This window comes from Perna viridis, chromosome 8 (genome assembly GCF_037379345.1).
Source record: "Perna viridis isolate PV_CMFRI_1.1 ecotype Kerala chromosome 8, ASM3737934v1, whole genome shotgun sequence".
Taxonomy (NCBI): Eukaryota; Metazoa; Mollusca; class Bivalvia; order Mytilida; family Mytilidae; genus Perna; species Perna viridis.
In genome coordinates, this window is record NC_142452.1 from 8,058,829 (window position 1) to 8,079,834 (window position 21,006).

Here is a 21,006-nt window from a genome sequence, read left to right on the forward strand (position 1 = left end):
TACAGATCAAAGAATATATGTTATGAAATTTATTAATTATCCATGTCTTAGGTCTCAACACCTTTTAAATGATGTGCTTAAAATGTTGATGAGAAGATTTTGTCTTTATGGTTCTCAAGGTTTTTTAAAGTAAACTTTGTTACATAAATAATGTTTTTGTTTCTAAGAAAAAATGTGGTTAATTGTTTTACACAAACAGATTAACAATTAGACATTAAACTTTAACTGAATGTTATAAAAGCATAAAGCGCAAAGAAAGTGAGAAAAAAGGTGTAAAATAATCTGGATATGTTCATTCATGTCAAAGATCTTGATTTTTTTCCCATATTCTTCCTACAATGTTTTAATGATGTTTGGAAAAAAGAAAAGTTATCACTTATCACACATTTCTGAACAAGTATTCTTAAAAATAAAATACATTCTTTGTGGCCAAGTCCTTCACAGCTTGAAAAAAAACTTCATCAACATTCTTAAAAGGTGACTTCATGGTGTACCATTATAAATAATTGTTATTTATTTGATAAAATGATCATCAGAACCCAGTACAATGGAAGCAGGAGCTTGATAAGAAGAAACAAGAGAAGGAGGGGCACACTTCAAAATTATCAAGAAAAGGATAGAATTAATCTTCGCTGGTATACATTTAGTCTAATGATTTCACAAAGAATACAGACAACAAGACAACATCACAGCTGGAAACCTATTATAATTAACCCCTTTTTATGCATGGTACGCTGCAGTAGTGCATTATGGGAGAAACCTTGTGATTTGGGAAAGTATGTATGCTAGATAAAGAGAATAAAATCTGATTATAAGAATGGTGTGTTGGATAATGCTTTATAACACATACATCAATTAAGAACAATGTTGATAAATGAGGGTAAAAAGATGGAATTCATGGTCAGAGGTCACAGAAGGTCACCTTTATTCTACCTTGACCTTTGGATTAAAAAAATAGCATACCAGAATATATAACAACAAAAATATAAAAAAATAAAGAAGTTATGTTATATATGAATGCAGTTTTTCTTCCAATTAAAAAAAAATTGTGTAATATTGCTTTTCTACCTTGTTAATGTAGGATATAGTGAGGGGATAACTATTCAGTGATGTAATACTGAAACTATCTGGGAACTCATCTGAAGTCATTGACAGCTATTAAATAACACTAACTCTAAACAAGAAACTTCATTGTTTTAACACAAGTCTGATAAACAGTAACATAGACAAGAACAGAGCATTTAGTCAGCCAACAAATGCTTAATCACTTGATAGTCCATGAGAACATTCTTCCCTGTTATCAAAGACAAATATCCATCATTAAAAAGTATTACAGTCACCAATGTAAACAAAATTCCCTGCATGGAGCCTCTTACTTGTCATTAAAGGGACATTACCTTAACATCAAACAAAGTGACTCTCTGTGGTACTCTTAGGATGAGGAACAATTGGTTGGGGAAAGTTCAGACCTCCATTCCTGCTACTGGCACAATAATGGGAGGGGTAGGGAAAAAGTAACTACATCAACAAACACATTAATAAAGAATAAAACATACTGCAAGAATCCACTAAGACAAAAATATGCACCTCTTTGGAAAACATATGTTAATGTTTTACAAATTTTAGTAAACTGAATGTATCCACAGACTGTGTAATGTCATTGTTCTGTAGTCTATAGGCAGTTACATAACAATAGCTGAGCTGAAACAATCAAATATAAAATATAAAACCCCTGCAGTTATTTCAGAAAACAAAATGCTCATTACAGAAGCACTGACATAATCATTGTTAAATTGGGGTTAATAGATTGAAACTTTCACTAGCCACATCTGTAACAGTTTAACTTGACAATGGCATGTAAGTTATGTCAGAAAAGACAGAGTTATCTCCCCTGGTTATCTGTTTTATTGCTCAGTCAAGTAGCTGTTGATGGGAAGAAGAGATCTGCATTATAATATACCATACAATTAAACAGATGCATGGCAGAGGTAATTATTTAACCTATTTATAATGTCACTAGAGTTAATTTTCTGTGTTTATGCTTTATTGTTTTCACATGTCATGACCATCACCTCCTTCAATGGGGCTTGGCAAGAGGATAGTTCTTAAGGACACGAGGCAGATAGTCTGAATAAAAAAGAGAAATCTGAAATCAAGCAATGGGGTATTAAAAATCTAGAATTGAAATAACATAAGGATATGACTGAATTCAAACTTTCTGTCTTCTCTTTTTCTGTATCATACACTGGATTCTCCTTAGCTTCCTATGATACTGTAGTTATGTATATTCACAATTCCCAAGCTGGCACCAGTGAAAAAACTTTGAATGACAGCAAGAACAACAGTATCCACTAATGAGGCAATTAACAGTTACAGAAAAACGAGAAAAAACATAAACAAATTAAAAATCCCAATAAAACATATTGAAGAAAACAGACAATAAAATAAACAAAGAATACATGTGGACAATATACTTAATAGAAACTTTTCTTTTCATCAGAATCTTAGACTTAACAAACAGACAATTATGTTTAATCAAATTATATCCTTGCTACTAAAACTAACACAATTCTGTTATTAAAGCTATCCTGGCTGTGTATTCTACAAGGGCACCCTGCAGAGACCTAAAATTACTTATAAACAGCCTATAAACCTAAACAGGGCCCTAATAACAATCCTCGGCTCCACAAAGGGATCATTAATTATACTGCCATTAGCACTAATTGTATTATCCCCAGACAAAAGGCATTCCTCTCCTGGCGACACACTGGGATGTACTTACAACATAAACTTATGAACAGGTTGAATACAAATAAACTTCAGGCTTTAAGCTTACATTGCCCTCTTCTCCCAAAACTCTTGGCAGCTGTTTGGTTCCATAATTCCCACAGTCACCAAAGAGGTAACAATAAAGGGTAAATGTCATTTCAGGTCATTATAATACTCTGTAGCTTACTTCTCATTCCTATTTCTACCTAGTGACCCAAGTTTTCTATAGTTACATGATCGTTAACATTTTCAGCTTTTAATTACATTTCAATCCTGTGGGAGCAAAAGTTTTTTCTCCTCTTGTGATAAAAATACTTCAATTAGCAGCATTTAAAAACTACATATTCTTTCAGTATAAATGTAATAAAATAAATTCATTACTAATGTACAAAGAGAGATAACTCAATAAAATGGATAAAAATGATGACATAGAAAACTGGTTCACATACAATAAAACTATAGGGAAAAAAATCACCACAAAACAAATTGTAATAAATGCATGGTTAATGCATATTAAGTGCAAACACAAATTAATTCAATTCTCAAACTATGGTATAATTCAAATGGCCCCAATTTCTCTCCCAACAATACAAATATAACAAAGCATAGCATTATATTGCAAAATTCTCCCATATGTTTTTGGAAAAGTATTCTAAAGTTCTATTGTGACATCCTATATTCATATTAACAATAACATTTTGATATCTTTTGTTATTTTCTATAATGGTATTCTTATCATGACATTATGAAGCAGAAAGAGAGAGAGGGGGGTATTTTTAGCCATATTTAATGTGCAATAGTCATATTTCAACAACAACACAATTACATTTATTTTGAAAAGGAACTATTTCTATAAATGTATAACCATCTATAAAAACAAAAACAAAAAAAAATGGTTTATTCCAATACATCCCATTCTTTTTTTGAATATTTCCAAATTTCATTTAAGTCACGTTTCTCAATAATCTCCAATGAACCAACACATTGAATATAGAAGACTTGACACCTGCATTGCATTTTATTTTCATTACACATAAATGTTAGTAACTTGTACTTCGCCAGTGTGGTTATATGTACCAGTAGAGATATAGTTAAAAGATGTCCATCATCCAAGTGTTTCCATAGAGGTAGACATAAATATTGATAAATTGTAAAACTTTGTGATAATAGTTACTGTTTTTGTCCTTATTAGGCCTAAAATTTGTTGTGATGTACTTAAATGTAATGAAATACCTAATTTCTCCACTGGAAGAAAAATGGTTGGCTGCATTTACTTGCAGAGAAATAATGCAGTTTGAATTTCCATTTTAAAGTTGTTAGGTTTACTATAATGCATGGATCATGCATTATCCAATAATATCTCAAACCATTATCTTTTAATTTGGTTAAAACCTTCCTTCAGTAAACAAAATAATCAGCTCGTTTGAATTTTAAAGGGCAATAACTTTCCATAAACACAATTGTAGTTAAGTAATAATAGTGTAAAAACAGGAGAAAAAAAAAACAAGTCTCAATTTTCCCTGATGCATCTCAGGAATTCTTAAGTAGCCAAATCCATTCGTAACGATCACAATCAAATAAGAATAATTATTTAAAAGCAAGTAATTAATACATAAAAAGCATAAAAGAAGGAGACTTTGAACAATTACGCCTGTTAGTTTCTCTGTAATAAGTTTCTATTAGGCTAAATTGCTACAAAGGACCATACAGAATTGTTTAGAAAATGAGTGAATAGTAAAAGGCTTTGGCAATCAAAGCTTGCCATAAACCCATTCCTGAGTACTGCAATGTCTCTACAATGGAGTAAAATGCAATGAAATATCCCACTTTATTGCTCATTGTCTGTTAGCAAGCAGTCTCATTGTTGTCTCTTTATTGTTTCAACATGCCATTACCCGACCATCACCCTTTTTCTGTAATACTGGAACATTTAAAGTAATGTCATCAATTTGTGTTTTGTGCAAATTATTTTGAAACTATAAACAAATTCAATTTTCAATTTGTTCTGCAATTCAAAAGTGGAAACTACAATTTAATTAAATATTATACATTGATTCTAAAGTACAAATAATTCACATTTAAGAACAGTTATCAGACTGGTTTTAGAAAGCTTCTAACATAAATAAAATTCAAACAGAATTCCCAGCACTACAAAGGCTTTGAACAATAAATATTTTAATTCAAACAAAGCAATAAAGCACAATATTAGAAACACTTGACTTTTTAACTCTTGCTTTTCCTTTGATACATTTTCATTTTCCATTTTCTGTTATATTGTTACTTTTAAATGTCTACAATAAGAGGTAAATAACCCAATGGAAGCATTTCAAACAAGCTTATACAAGATATAATCAGATTTTATACTTCTACTCCATGGCCTTTAATCAAGTGTAAGTCAAAAATTCAGCCTCATGCAGGGTTCAGATTCAGTCCGACTTAAAAACAATATCAGTTATCTCCCCTTGATAATGTATTGGATTTTTTTAAGTGTCTAATTGTAACAGCTCTTTAATCCATAACTAGCCACTGCATAAGGCAATATTGTGACTGATGAAAAATAATAATTGAATAAATAAAAATGACTTTCTTTGCTTTAATTTTTTTTTAAATAATGATAAACCTAGCAAATAATTTAATGAATTTTATCATCTTATCTTATAATACATCAGCACAAACAGTAGATGTATTACTTTTTAATTTAAAGGAAATCATAAAAATGTGTACACCACATAACAGTATGTTTAAAGTACACACTTTCTCATATTGACATTCAATACATTACAATTGTCAACTTAAGAAACTTGATAACTCTACTTGCATTTTCCTTTTTATCTTGTATTTCCTTATACATAATTGAACAGGATCTGCCATATTGAAATAGTACCATGTTTAAATAATGTCTAAAACTGTTCATTTTCTAAAATTTTTCCCTGATCATAAACTATTTCAATGCCTATAGTATTAAATTCTTTAATATACAAATCAAAATGTTTTAACCTCCCTCCTTTTTTCTCATAATAAAATACCCATATAAATTTAATTTTCACAACAAAATTTTACAAAAACAGCAAAGACTTTTCCATTTTCTATCTACATTTGTGTTATCTATTATGGGATTTAAAAAGTTTAACAATCTAATTATTAAATGTTATATTAAGCTCATCACAAAAAAATCAATTTCTCATTGATTAATACAAGTACCAGTTACCAATGGAGTAACTCAAATAGCTATTTTTTCATTTTCAATCATTCCCCAGCAAAAGAAATTACATTAACTTAAACTGTCAAACTATGAAACTTTTTCTCTTGAAAAGTCTAGAAGTTCTAACCCAAAAGAAAAACAAAATCATCATTTCAGCTCATTCCAATGTTAACCCCACCTTAACTTTACTCTACTTACTCAATATGTAATAGTCTGTCGCCTAATGCAATCTGACGCTTCAACTGTTGTGGGAATAATATTTATTGAAAACTAAAAAATAACAAATAACTAACAACAAAAGTTTTTTTGAATTATCATAAAAATTGAAAATACAATACGTATGACATCTATATCAAGTCAATGATGCGAGAATTCAAGTTGCGGTTGGTTGGATTGAGCTTTATTATTATGAATTAGAAAGCTTTCATTTCTAACTGTGGCTTTTGTACCATGTCGTTAGTTTTATGACTTAAATTATCTTTTATTTGCACGTACATGTTTGAAAGGGTACTTTTTTGTGTCACAGAGGATTATAAAGATTTCTCATTACCCAATTACACCTCCCAAATGATTAGAAGTGATCATAATTGGAGTATAATTTCAATAATAAGAGGTATCTATCCCATTGAAGCCTAATTATTGTTCTTCAGTCTCCTAAACTTTAACTATTACAATTTCCAATAGTCCTTGTATTCCAAGTTAAAGAATAGTGGTGAAATGTTTCAAACTAAACTTCACAGTGTCTTGTTACAGATCTTGGGAGAACATCTGTATTAGTTTAGATAGGAATCAAATAAATACTGGTTTTAATAGTACACAAGGACAGGGCACCAGTCTACAGTTCGTTAAGATAGCACTAGTATTCCAATTTTAAGTTGGTTTGGGTTCTAGTCTCTAGTTTGTTAAGACAGCAATAGTATTCTAATCTTAAGTTGGTTTTGGTTCTAATCTCTAGTTTGTTTAGTTTGGGTTCCAGTCTCTAGTTTGTTTTTACAGGGTTTCAACTCAGAGTTGGTTATGACAACTTAGATTGTATTTCTTCAACAGAATTTGTCCACTTTTTCTATTATTAAGGCCTCAATTTCAAAATATAAAAATGCTTATTTTTCAAAATGGTACATTTAGTATTTATCTAAGCCCTTAAGAGAAGATAACCCCAAAGTACACTACTAATTAGTAACTGCACTAAAAGGAACAGAAATGGAAAGTTCTGCCTTTTTTTCACCTAACAATACAGTAAAATCCATTGTATCAATTTTCTTCTACCTAAATCCATCCTTAGACATAATGCTAATATTGTATTTAAATATTCCCACAGAAAAGAAGAATAGTTTAAGCATTAAACACTAAATACCTAAACAAAACAGCCAAAGGTGGAAAATTAATTGTTTAAATAGGTCTTTTCTCAACTACAATCACATTAAAATGCTTTATTGAATAACAGTTACCGCCTGCTATCTGGAAACAATCAGTTTGACAATGGTCTCAATTTAACGCACCACAAAAATTACTTATCCTAATATTGAAACACTTAAAAATAAACTTTCACTATAAGAACTATTGTAAGTTCAACAGATTTTTCTTGTAGCTTCAATTTGATCCCTTCAATATTGAAATATTTTTACTTCTATTTAAACCACTATTGTCACATTGAGTTATGTTATAGTACATTTAACTGCAAGCTATGATCAAATCTCATAGGTTCCTAGGCCCAGTTTGTAACTTTTATGGTAAAAAACCACGAATTTTACAGAAATTTTAAATATCTTTAATTACTGATAAATGCATTGTGACTGATGCAGTTAACTGCTACACCACTATCATTTAGTATGGAAATACATTTTGTCAAGATCCACTGTTAAATAACATCTTCATTTATCATTTTATTTCAAAACACATAAAACTTAGCTACAATTTAAAATTCTCCTTTTGTGTTGGGACATTAGGAAAGAATATATTTCAACAGCTCCAGAATATATTTCACAAAAGTGTATCAAACTCTAGTAAAAGTTGATTTAATGACAAAACAATTTGTTTTTAATGGGGTACTATGACAAATCAATATTCACAAACGTCTTTTGTAATCTTGTTGAAATTTTATTTTTCCTTCTTTTCACAATTTAAAGAGACTTCTGCCAACAATATCTGTATACACATACTTTATACTTTTACATAATTGTCGCACTATTCTTAAGAATGGAATTTTTATTTCTTGCATTTTTTTATTTCTGAAGCATTTGGATCTTCAAAGGTTTCTTGAACTACAAACAAAACTATTTTTACTATGGAGTCAACTAGCCATGTATAGGCTGACTGATTAATATGTTTTCTTATAAAACTGGTGCAGGTTTCACATTAAAAATAGTATATTTCAAAAAGAAAACTGCCATTATAAATACATTTTTCATCTTCCATGTTATGTGAGAAAATGTTTTTAAACAATATTTTCTTTACACCCACAAACATACATCAAATCAACCAGATGGGCTTCAAAGACTTTGAAAATAATAAAAGAACATATTGTTACCAAAAAATAATTCATGGACTACTAATGAAGTCTGTGGACCTATAGCAATAAAGATAGAAAAGGCATGAGTTGTTTTTCATGAAAACACAACCAAAATTTGGATTTTTAAACATTTATGAGACATAATTTAACGTTTTCCTAAACTACTCCTGATTACTTCAATTCAATACATTATTGTAACAAATTCTTGAATATTATTTTCTTTATGAAAGTCAACGGTCTATTATTTTGAAACAAAGCATATATTGGAACATATCAATTGCATTCAGGGACATGTGATACATGTACTGGTATGTATTAGCTTTATTTTACTGTATTAGGGTAGTCAAGGACATTTAATAAAGAACATATCTTTTCTGGTCAAATTTGTATTATATTGCAATACTTTTATATTGTCTCTCTCTCAGTAAACAAACAATTCCCAAAATAAACTACCAGATTTTTGACAAAGACTTCAACATTTGAGAAATTCAAGAAATATGCCAATCTAAAGTGTCATCTTCAGATTCAAGGATCACATTTTTCACTTGATGAAAAGTGTCAGGAAATCTTGATAAAATTATATTAAGTCAACAAAAAGTCAAAAAAGAACAACAAAATATACTAATGCTATAGATAAAAGAATCATTTTCATTTTAAATCATGATACTTAGATAGAGTTAGAAAGGAACCCCGGTGGGTTGTAAATGGCCCAGAAATTTACCACAGACAAAACTGGGGTGTGAGATATTGTTCTGATAACCAGATAAAGAGATAGTAAACAGGGACCCAGTTGGAGAGCAGCAGAATAACTTTAGAAGCATGCTGTCTGCAATGGGTGATTTGCTACTCTGAGTGGACAAGGCCAAAAGATAGGATCTTATTTAGTAACATAAAAGAAGTGAATTTTTATTTGTAGGAGATCTAACAGAACCAATACCCCTTTATGTGAGATTCAAATCTATATATTTATGTATTTCTTTGAAGAGTACAGATGCAAAAATAATAAATTTTCTTTTATTGTTTTGTTCTAAGTTTTTACAATAACAGTTATAAATTCATTCTGAATTCACCCAAAAATCTCATGAAACGACAGTCTTGGGAATTTGAATAATTTATTTAAAAGAAACCAGTCTTGCATCTGTGAAATAAGAACATACCAAGTTAACCCAGAAAATCTACCTAATTCCTCTTATAATTAATGTTACATGTACTGATGAAAACTTGAGGTTGAAGAGGATAGTAAGAGCAACCAAACACTTATATGACCAAGAATATTTGACATGTACCATAGTCTGCATGCAATACTTTTTTATTATACAGTATTAATAATTCATAATTTGTTCAATCCTATAACCAAAAAATATTCTTAAAATAGATAACAAAAATAATTTAAGCCAATTTTAATTGCAATTTGCATAAAAAAATTTTGGAGACAATAGAATTAAAGTGAAAAATCAATCTTGATTATAGAAAAAACCAATACTTATAGTACACAAAGTAAATTTAAAACATCAAAAATTGGAAAGTTGGTTTGTGAACAGCTATTATATAATGATATGGATTGAAAATAATACTTTATCTATTTAATATCTTTACACCCAACAAATATATTTTTCAAAACCAAAAATAAATCTCCCACAATACAAGTCATATTATGAAAAAAATTATAGTTTTTAAAATGAAGAAAATGATTGCATGGAAATTTTAATGTAAATTTCTTTTATCAGCCCATATTTATCATTATTTATAAAACCTTTTAACTTAGTATCAGTTGTAGGCCCATTTAAATGTAATTCAAAATTATTATAATATATGAAGTCAAATTGAAGTAAAAGTGCAATTCAAAACATATTAAAATTTCACTAACAATCAGACGGTACAAGTTTAACTACATGTATTTAAGTAGAAGGTGATTGTTTACGAGGAAATATAACAACAATTAGGTTAATGGCCAGAAATAAAAAGTAAGTATAAATTTGTAGAAGAAAATAATCATTATACTAAAGTTCCTACCATAAATTCCATTGGAGAAGGTACCATGATCCTCAAACCCTTAGCTGCATGGCATCAAAATTGGTTTCAGCAAACAAACATCAAATATGCCATGAATTTTGATCAATTTTGAACTGCCTGCTCCGTTAAGAAGAACAGATCTTGATCATTTACCTAAAATTACCTTTATCACTTTATTCAATAAAATAAATTTGTAAGGAATGGTTTGATAACAATACAGCTATTCTCTCGGGATATATTGACAAAAGTTAAACATCTGAATGGGTTTTAGACGATACACAAGGATTTAGTGATAACAACAAGAATTGAAATCGATAAATCTGAACTGACAATATAAGATAGGAAGTCATAATTTTAATCCAAAAATTACTGATTACACAATTTGAGTTAGGACTTTCAATCCAACTCATACAATATGATTAAAAAAAATTGTGGTTGAAATGAAATAAAAATTTGTCTTACCCATGATTGTGTTTAAAATCCACTTCATCTTTCTATCAACTAAACCTCGGTTCTTCAGCTGAACAGGGATGTTCACCAATAAATGCTCCCTAATTACAGACTATTGCTAAGTGTCATTTACAAGTTTTCTTCACTTCTCCGCCCCAATATCCGATACCCGACACAGCAAATGTGGCTCGATATTGTATGGATATTTCACAGTCACCCTCAAGTCAAAAATAGAAAGGAGACCCTTTAAGTAAACTTCAAACAAAATGTTAGCCTATATGGTATATAATAGTGTCGTAATACCTATTGTTCTCCTAAACCAGTGGACTTAAGTTAGACACTTTACTTGCGTTACTTGATATGATTTTAATTGACCAAAATTTTTCAGTTAACCACTTAGAAAAACATGTAAATAAATTAGCTAAGTGAAAATGATTGGCTTTAAAAGGCAAAGGATTGATTCGGGACAGAATGAGTGGCCAATTTATTACATTTAAATTTGGGAGTATTAACGATAAGATTCTACCTTTTGTAAGAACAAGCGATACTTATTCCAAAGTTCATCGCTATAGATAACAATACACACAAAACAATTCCAATTTAAAAAAAAAAATCCAACAAATAATACAAAAAAGAATTAATTACACCTAGGTCAAGGGTTAAGGTGGTCGTTACCATTAATTTTCTAATTCAAAGAATAAGTTGTCAATTCATTAGAGTAAATTATAGTTTGTCGAAACTTTGGGACTTTCATAGCACAATACAGCTGTTATAATATTCATTTGTCAATTGGTACTGAATAAAACAGTCAACACAGAGATCCATTGTCGCATTTAGACCATCACAAATTATAATATTTAATGTGTCCTTGGTCGGCATAGGATCTATACACTGCACCCACGTCATTATTGTAGTCCAACATCAAAGTGTGCTGACAACACACCCATGTATGAAACAGCATAGCTATTATATATCACAAGGTATAACAATGTCAGAATTACGTCTTACTGAAATTGTCACAGAAGACAGTGTAATGTGAATGAAGACAAAATTTGATTGGGCCATGATTTACAGGATGGTCTAAATTATAACTACATGTAAAACATGTATAGATAAAAATATTGTAGGCCTAAAGAATAAACATCTTTCCAATCAAAAAACCGCCACAGAACCAGGATGTCAGAGGGAAACATGACATGCAATTACTGTTTTTTTATGTAAATATCTATAAGTTTCCTAATTTTCCAGAATTATGTATTTACAAAAAACAAGGGTAAATACAAGAAAAAAGATAAATAACTGTAATTAACACATAAAACATTTCAATAATTTTATTTTCCTTTGTAAAGAATTAGAATCAAATTGTGCTGTTTTAAAGACATCTACAAAAGATCAACGGTTCAATTAACATCCTCTGAGATATTTTACTGACCTACATACAGACAGACAGACAAAAAGATGAACCTTGCCAAAATTTAAATTGAAGGAGTACAATAATAGTTATTACCAATTTAAATTAAGAGAACAAAAATACCAAAATTAACAAGTTCCTCATTCAGCAATACAAAAAAGTTAGAATAAGATAGGCAAAAATGATCTTGACTTTTGACCTTTCTGTTTAATTTCTGTCATATTAACAAGAGACAGAGTCACAATACCAGCTAACATGATGATGCAATTCAGTCTAGCATGCACATAAAAGGGAGAGCAGTTAAATGGTAGCGTGTGAAAGACCAGCGACAAATCTTTTACAATAAATGTAAATGGAATTAGTCAATTGTATAAATACAATACAAACTGATTAATACTTCAAACCAACAAAAATCCCTCAAATTACTAGCACTGAAATTCCGATACAGAACTCATTCATGCGAGAGTTTTGCATCATTATCCATTGTTTAGTGCCTTGATATGTTTTGTGATTTATTCCCATTGTACTATATGCCAAATCTGGACACAATATCATCCGTTAGATTTTTACAGCGGAATGAATTTATTGTTAACTGAGTCAGGCTACATTATACAATGTTGAAATAAACTAAATTACGAGACATCTTTATGACGATTCTTCATTGCTGGTTTTTATACACTGATGTATGTCAGAGAAGAGATTACTATATTACTGATAATAATACATCAAACTCTCTGGGTTTTTCTTGCCTTTCTCAATATAATGCTTACTTACTTAATCTATTACATAAGAATAGACAGATGTGAGGAAAATGGTTCATTTTACATCGTTTTTCTGAAATTTATAAACAAGAATCAAAATAGTAAGGTGAAAAAAACAAACTGCTGTTTTTACTTTAGGAACATACAAAACAAAAACATTAATCACATGCACCATAAAAATGGTTGTTTTGGTTGGAGTAAAATTTCATGGTTTTGTTGATAAATTGTAGCCCAAAATTCTACATGGTTTTTACCTTCTTGAATGCATGCATGTATATGTACATATTTTTTACCCAATTATAAGCATAGTGCATAATTATGAAGAATTTTTTAGAATTCAATTTCATGGGCAGGAACTAAGACAACACAAACCAGCAATGATAGCAGATACCACAAATAACATACAGTTACTGGAGAGGAAAATAAACACTGTAGAATCCACCAAAAACTCAGCATGAACTAGAAGCAGTAATAAGGAAGTAGTTTCACGGTTTATGGGGTAGTAAAGCTCCCAAGCTAAAGAAGATCTTTTGGAAACCTTAGCACTTTCTGGTCTCAACCTACAATGGTTTCTCTAGCCTCTACCTAAGCACTTTAATTACAGTAGTATTGGGCCAAGTGATTTATGCAGCTCTTAACCAGTCACAATGTCCCTGGTATAACCAAGCTTAGTAGTGGAGAGATACAGAAAATGTCAGTGAGTCGGTGAACATGACAGAAAATTAAACATTGCACTGTAAAGTCTAACAAACCAAATCTGAGATAAACAAAAATAGGTCCGACTTTATCCATACCCTGTAATGTATAGTGCTGTATTTATTTTCTTACCAAATCAAGCATAATATTTGGGCAAATCACTCAAAAATGATTTGTTTGCAATGTTTACCCGGTCATTTTTTGTTGATGACCAAAGGAACAGTGCCATACTCAAATTCAAGTTTTTTTCCTATGATTCTCATTGGCTAATCAAAGTTCAGGTGTTCCCTGGCTTTATCTTGGAACAATGAAAAAGTTTAATGTAGCATGATCAGACCACAATCAACAATCCTGCAATTCACTTCTCTTGAAGAAGGGTTATGCGGACATTTTAATGGTTCATATTGACAAAACATTTGTCTGCTGTTCATTTGAGGAACAGTTAAATCATTACCCCTTGATACATACTATTATATTCGGCATTGCCTCTGTCAATAGTACATACCTGGGTTAATAAGTTTACTGATCCACTTACTGTAAATGTACTAATTTTCACTAATTTTGCGATGGGCAGAAAACTGCCAAATATAATACCAGCAAAATTGATTTTAACACTATATAATGCTCAACTTTTTTTGAAACCTCGAAAATTGATACCCGCAAATATGTTCACTTGACAGAATCTGTGATAATTAGTAACCGCGGAAATTAATATATTTACAGTATAACCACCATAAATGTCCTCACAGTAAATGGTGAGCCCTTAGATCTTTCTAACCAGATACTGACTACAGGCTCTAACCCTACAGATCTATCTAAGGTTTGTGTAGAAGCATCTACTGCATTGTTCATATATGTTGAACTTTAGTGCATGATATAAGACAACTAAAAAGATAGAGATCAGACCTGCGATCATCATAGATAACTGTAGACTTTTAAAAGCATTGATTCTTCCAATATCAGAGCAGGATATTTCCTGTGTTACTGCACGTTTTTCACTCACAATCTATGATCTAACTGCAAGAACATTTTACCAAAGTACAAAACTTTATTCCAATACATAGTTAAGAACAAAACACCATTATCCGATAAGTATAACAAAAAACTGAATTTGCCTTTATCATTATATTAAAAGTCATTATTCACTGGAGGTTAGAGGGAGATGACAATCACGTCAACACCAAACCCCACATACTTTCCTTATCTTTAAAATAAAAACTTCCATAATGAATAGACTGATTACGCAATGCTTCTTCATCTTATGTCATAAAGTCATTATAACTTTGTCAAGGGACACAATCCACCCACAATGGCACTTGGCTCCTGGCACCTGCAGAAATGTGCGAGCACAAGTTATTTTCAAGTATCTGAAAGAATCACTGTTTCAATTTCATGCACCTGTAAATTTCATTTGTCTCTAATTCTTTGGTAATTGATTGTTGACTTTTTTCTTATAGCATAACAGATGTTCATTGTGTGAGAGAACTCTAAAAACTTTGACAGCAAGATAAAAGAACCGATATCAGAATTATTTCACATCCAGAAGGATTTAAATTACCATTGGATTGATGGTTCCTTCTGCAAGTAATTTTAAGGAAGGAGGATCAAAAGATTTATTAGAGCAAGAATTATGAATTTTTTGTAGCAAATCATATCAAGAAAGTAAGAAGTCTTGCAGGTTGTTTTCACATATGGCCTTGGAACTATAATGTGAGAGAAATTCTTTAGTACATATATAACCTATAACAATAAGGTTGTCATTACATCATGCAGTCAAAATCAAAACCAGTATCAATGTACACTCAAATCACATTCAAAACCAGTATCAATGTACACTCAAATCACATTCAAAACCAGTATCAATGAACACTCAAATCACATTCAAAACCAGTATCAATGTACACTCAAATCACTTTCAAAACCAGTATCAATGTACACTCAAATCACTTTCAAAACCAGTATCAATGTACACTCAAATCACTTTCAAAACCAGTATCAATGTACACTCAAATCACATTCAAAACCAGTATCAATGTACACTCAAATCACATTCAAAACCAGTATCAATGTACACTCAAATCACATTCAAAACCAGTATCAATGAACACTCAAATCACTTTCAAAACCAGTATCAATGTACACTCAAATCACATTCAAAACCAGTATCAATGTACACTCAAATCACATTCAAAACCAGTATCAATGCACACTCAAATTACTTTACAGTATCAATGTACATGCAAATCACTTTCAAAATCAGTATCAATGTACAGTCAAATCAAATTAAAAAACCAGTATCAATGTACACTCAAATCACTTTACAGTATCAATGTACACTCAAATCACTTTCAAAACCAGTATCAATGTACAGTCAAATCAAATTAAAAAACCAGTATCAATGTACACTCAAATCACTTTCAAAACCAGTATCAATGTACACTCAAATAAAATTAAAAAAACAGTATCAATGTACATTCAAATCACATAAAAAACCAGTAACAATGAACACTCAAATCACAGTGAAAACTAGTATAAATGTACACTCCAATTACAGTCAAAGCTAGTATCAATGTACATTCAAATCACAGTCAATGCCAATATCAATGGTCACTGAAATTAGTCAAAGACCAGTATCAATGACCACTAAAATCACAGCCAAAACCAGTGTTAATGGACACTCAAGTCTCATTCTGCAAAAAACTAGTATCATTTGAGACTCAAATCATAGTCTGTAAAGACCAATATCATTTTAGTCTGAAATTACAGTCTGTCACACAGTCTGTCAAAACCATTATATTCAAATCACAATGTTATTCCACACAATTATCATCATATTCTTAAGATGCTTTTTTCAAGAGCTTGATCAGTTTATATATGTAGAACTTGGTAATCTCAGGTCAACTCCAGAGAAATCTGTGACCACTGCATGTTTATATTGATCTTAGGCCAACTCCAGAGAAATCTGTGACCACTGCAAGTTTATATTGATCTTAGGTCAACTCAAGGGAAATCTGTGACCACTGCAAGTTTATATTGATCTTAGGTCAACTCAAGGGAAATCTGTGACCACTGCATGTTTATATTGATCTATGGTCAACTCAAGGGAAATCTGTGACCACTGCAAGTTTATATTGATCTTAGGTCAACTCAATAGAAATCTGTGACCACTGCATGTTTATATTGATCTATGGTCAACTCAAGGGAAATCTGTGACCACTGCAAGTTTATATTGATCTTAGGTCAACTCAAGGGAAATCTGTGACCACTGCAAGTTTATATTGATCTTAGGTCAACTCAAGAGAAATCTGTGACCACTGCATGTTTATATTGATCTATGGTCAACTCAAGGGAAATCTGTGACCACTGCAAGTTTATATTGATCTTAGGTCAACTCAAGGGAAATCTGTGACCACTGCATGTTTATATTGATCTTAGGTCAACTCAAGGGAAATCTGTGACCACTGCATGTTTATATTGATCTATGGTCAACTCAAGGGAAATCTGTGACCACTGCAAGTTTATATTGATCTTAGGTCAACTCAAGGGAAATCTGTGACCACTGCATGTTTATATTGATCTTAGGCCAACTCCAGGGAAATCTGTGACCACTCATGTTTATATTGATCTTTGGTCAACTCCAGGGAAATCTGTGACCACTTCATGTTTATATTGATCAAAATGGAAATATCAACAAACTGACATGATACATGTAGACTTATTAGAAAATCATATCATGCCTGTACCATAAATACCAGCATTTCTAAACCAATTTTCATGTGAAAAATCCACTGATACAGCAGGAGCATCTATATGTCTTATAATTCTAGGTGGGGCATAAAAGAATTTATCAACAGTAAAATGAACAGTCATAAAAAGGGGTCACAACAGGTATACATAAGCTTTCTAGGACAGACAAAAAGCAAAACCTAAAGAAGAAAAAAGAATGTTTAAAGTAGATTGACAGAATCCTTGATTTGAAGATCAAATCAATGGTATTAAACTGTCACTACTGTAAAAATTAAAGTCAGTTCTTGAAGAATTTGTGGTTAGTTTTTCATATTTAACATGTCAAAATTTTATGTCAGTAATAATAGAACTGTAATAAAAATCATTTCAAAAGTGTTAAAAAGTCAACACACATAACATTAACATGCTAATTTATATTCTTAGCTGTTAAAATTATCACTGCAGAAAAACATTAATTTCACACCAAATTTTAAAATTTTACTAAAAAAGAAACTTACATCATAATAAAAATGTTGCATTTTATCACGACTACTTGCAATCCTTAATAAACATCTAAATAATGGTACACCATCAGAGGCCTTGAGTTAGCTAGTAGTATTATAAGAAAGACAAAACTGCTCTGTTACAGTATACAATACACAAGTTATTGTCTACTGAAGAAACAAATGGATTTGTTCTTGTCGACAACACATCCAGATTTACAAAATAGTTTTCAAACAATTTCATCTTTTGTTGAGCTAAGAACCTCTTTTTCAATACAACCAGAGCTAAAGGGTTTATTGTTGGCAAAGCTGGCATTGTTAAATGGATTTATGTTTAGCCTTTTATACTTTTCTACCTAAAACAGTCTCCTGTTGTGTAAAAATTAAAAAGAAATTACAATACATAATTTATGGTATTGTTTCAAGGGTTTATGTACAATCAGGTAGAATGGGTTGTATATTACAATGTACATTGATCACTCGTACTGGTACATCAACATCATATGAAATTGTAATGTGTCTTGAAATAAAAAGGCCATGATTTAAACGGAGTAATTTTCAATTAGGAAGCAAATGCTAATGAAACAAAGAAGCAACACAGCCTCCACAGGTTTTTGGGGGTTAAATTTTGGCTAGTGTAGCATTGTTCATTTTCATTAAAGTATTTTGACACTGTAAAATTAAAGATTCCATGGCATGGCAGCTGTATATTTGTATTACTTGGCAACAAATCAAATACACTTGGTGTGGTGGAAAGCCATGGAAAGTACTGCTTACCACAAAATAAAAAAAACCATTGTAAATCAAAACTAAAATCCCAGCATATAACTAACTCCCCCATTCTGAAAACAAACCTCAAAAACATAATTATAAAAACTCACTAAATGAAAATATAACCATTCTTGAATTTTTTTTGGATTTATTATTATAATCAAAACTGCATTGTGATGTCAAATTACATAAAAGTAACAGTACAAGTAATGATTATATATTACATCAAACCCACCAAAACAGTAAAAAAAGTAGCATCCTATTTAAGAGTTACATGTATTATCATACCCACTCATTTAGACCCTTGTTGATGATAGTTTAAGTAGAGTTTACATAAGAACAGAATTAAATATGAATCAAAAGTTTATTGTCTTTCACTATAACTACTTCACACAATGAGGCTTTAAGTGATTTTCTCTATAGAACCTGTTCCTTAATTATATATATAAACCTACAGTAAGTTACATCATCACTCACACCTAAATTGTAAACTTTTGGTTTCATTCTCACATGTTGTGTGTTTGGCTGTATAATGTCATATGTGTCTAGAGGCCACAAAACTTCAACATCAAAATTGAAAAAATTACATCTACTCAAACATTAACAATGAGAAAATGCAATTAGAGGTCCAGCCTTGTCTAAACATTTACCTGACCCCAAAATTATAGAGGTCAACCTACAACCTTGTCCAAATATTAATATCCACTGGTGCCTTGATGGTGAAAATATCTGAATCTAGCTGTTACCAATCTATTGTGCTATGAGCCAATGATAAATAAAGATTGTATAAAGGATACTACTTATTTTCCCTAACAATAAAAGGAAGACCATAAACAATATCATTGGTTTGTCAGTAGGTTAATTGACATCCTATTGACTTTATCATCAGTTATAGAACCCCAAGTTTTTCAAAAATTTTCAGCATCCCTGTCGGTGTTTACAAGTTACAGCCTTATAATATGTTTTTCCTATTAGACCTTTACAAATAAAAGGGGCCAGTAGATACAGATTCTTTTTTAGTAGAGACCCATTTTTACTTCAACAGTGCTTATTGAAAAATGACAAAAATCTTAAGGGTACACTATTTGGGTTGTTAGGGTAAAAGGAAACACACATTTTCCTTAATTCGGCCTTACAGACAATAAAAAGAGCTATGTATAATGTAGGTTTTGTGTTTGCCCATTGGAAGACAGAACAACAAAAATGACAGGTTCTAAATTTAGAAGACAGCTGGTATAAGGATGAGAAACTTTGTCCTCTGATTATAAATTAAAAAAGTAAAGGAAAAAAAAATTGTTTATGTTGTTGACTTATTTGGATTGTTGATGTTCTCACAGCCTGATACCATTTATTGCTGTAGGCATTGTAAGTTGGCTTATTTTAAATGAACTGTGATTGCAGTTAAGTTTATAGCTACCCCTGTACTTTGTAGTGAAAATATTTCTCATAATTAAAGTAAAACATCCTTGTGTAAAATTAGCAACAGACCATTTGTTGAGCTAGTGACAAGTCAAGCGAGGCTCTTGTTTTTTTTTCACTAAATTTTAGAAATAGTCAACAAATTATCAATGATAGAAAATATGTAATTCAAATTAGTACTAGGGAGTTGTCTATCATACAGCAAGGCTATCTAAAGCATGACTAAACAATGTAAGTCCAACTGATGTAACAAAAATACTTCAACCAAAATACAGAAAAAATGATTTTTTTTATATATATGAAGCACTAAATGACACTGTGACCATGTCTAAACCCAGCCTTAAGTATCCATAATGTCTCATTGTGTCTGTTAGATTCGATTAAAATGCCAATATTGATGGGTAACGCTGGCTGTACTAGACATACAATAACTTTGTATAGGGATTAGCATATCCCTCAATTGTTTCTCAGAGCAACAATACCCGTTTATAAATACTAATAATAGAATCAAATTACATTGGGTTTACATTAATTCACGCTATCTGGTGCACAACAATGTTTGCCTATGTCTGAACAAACAAAGGCATCGAGGAACAATACTAAGATAAAACAGAAAACTTGTACTATTTAGAACCATCCTAATCAACAAATTAATTTCTATTCCTTATTGGATCGATAAATATTTTAATTTATCTCTGCGAGGCTTACAGCCTGATTACAAAAAATATACATCCCTTGGCACAAGAAAACAATGCAATCGTTGGCCATTAGATGAA

General features: G+C 30.9%; 2 protein-coding genes across 7 annotated transcripts in view; one reads left to right on the forward strand and one right to left on the reverse strand.

Annotated features, from left to right (window-relative positions):
• LOC148609162 (uncharacterized) overlaps positions 1–21,006 on the forward strand; it is a 461,126-nt gene that overhangs the window by 289,084 nt on the left and 151,036 nt on the right. The window lies entirely within an intron of this gene.
• LOC148609169 (uncharacterized) overlaps positions 1–21,006 on the reverse strand; it is a 67,177-nt gene that overhangs the window by 37,156 nt on the left and 9,015 nt on the right. The window contains exon 1 of one of the 6 annotated variants that reach the window (XM_088595753.1): positions 18,056–18,165. The exons of 3 other annotated variants lie outside the window; for them this stretch is intronic. In XM_088595753.1, the coding sequence (XP_088451879.1) occupies positions 18,056–18,060 (5 nt within the window). In that variant the 5' untranslated portion in view covers positions 18,061–18,165. Of the gene's footprint in view, positions 1–10,493; positions 10,645–10,955; positions 11,327–18,055; positions 18,166–21,006 lie in introns of those variants that run through there. 2 more of the 6 variants (XM_088595754.1, XM_088595757.1) reach the window with 2 other exon arrangements.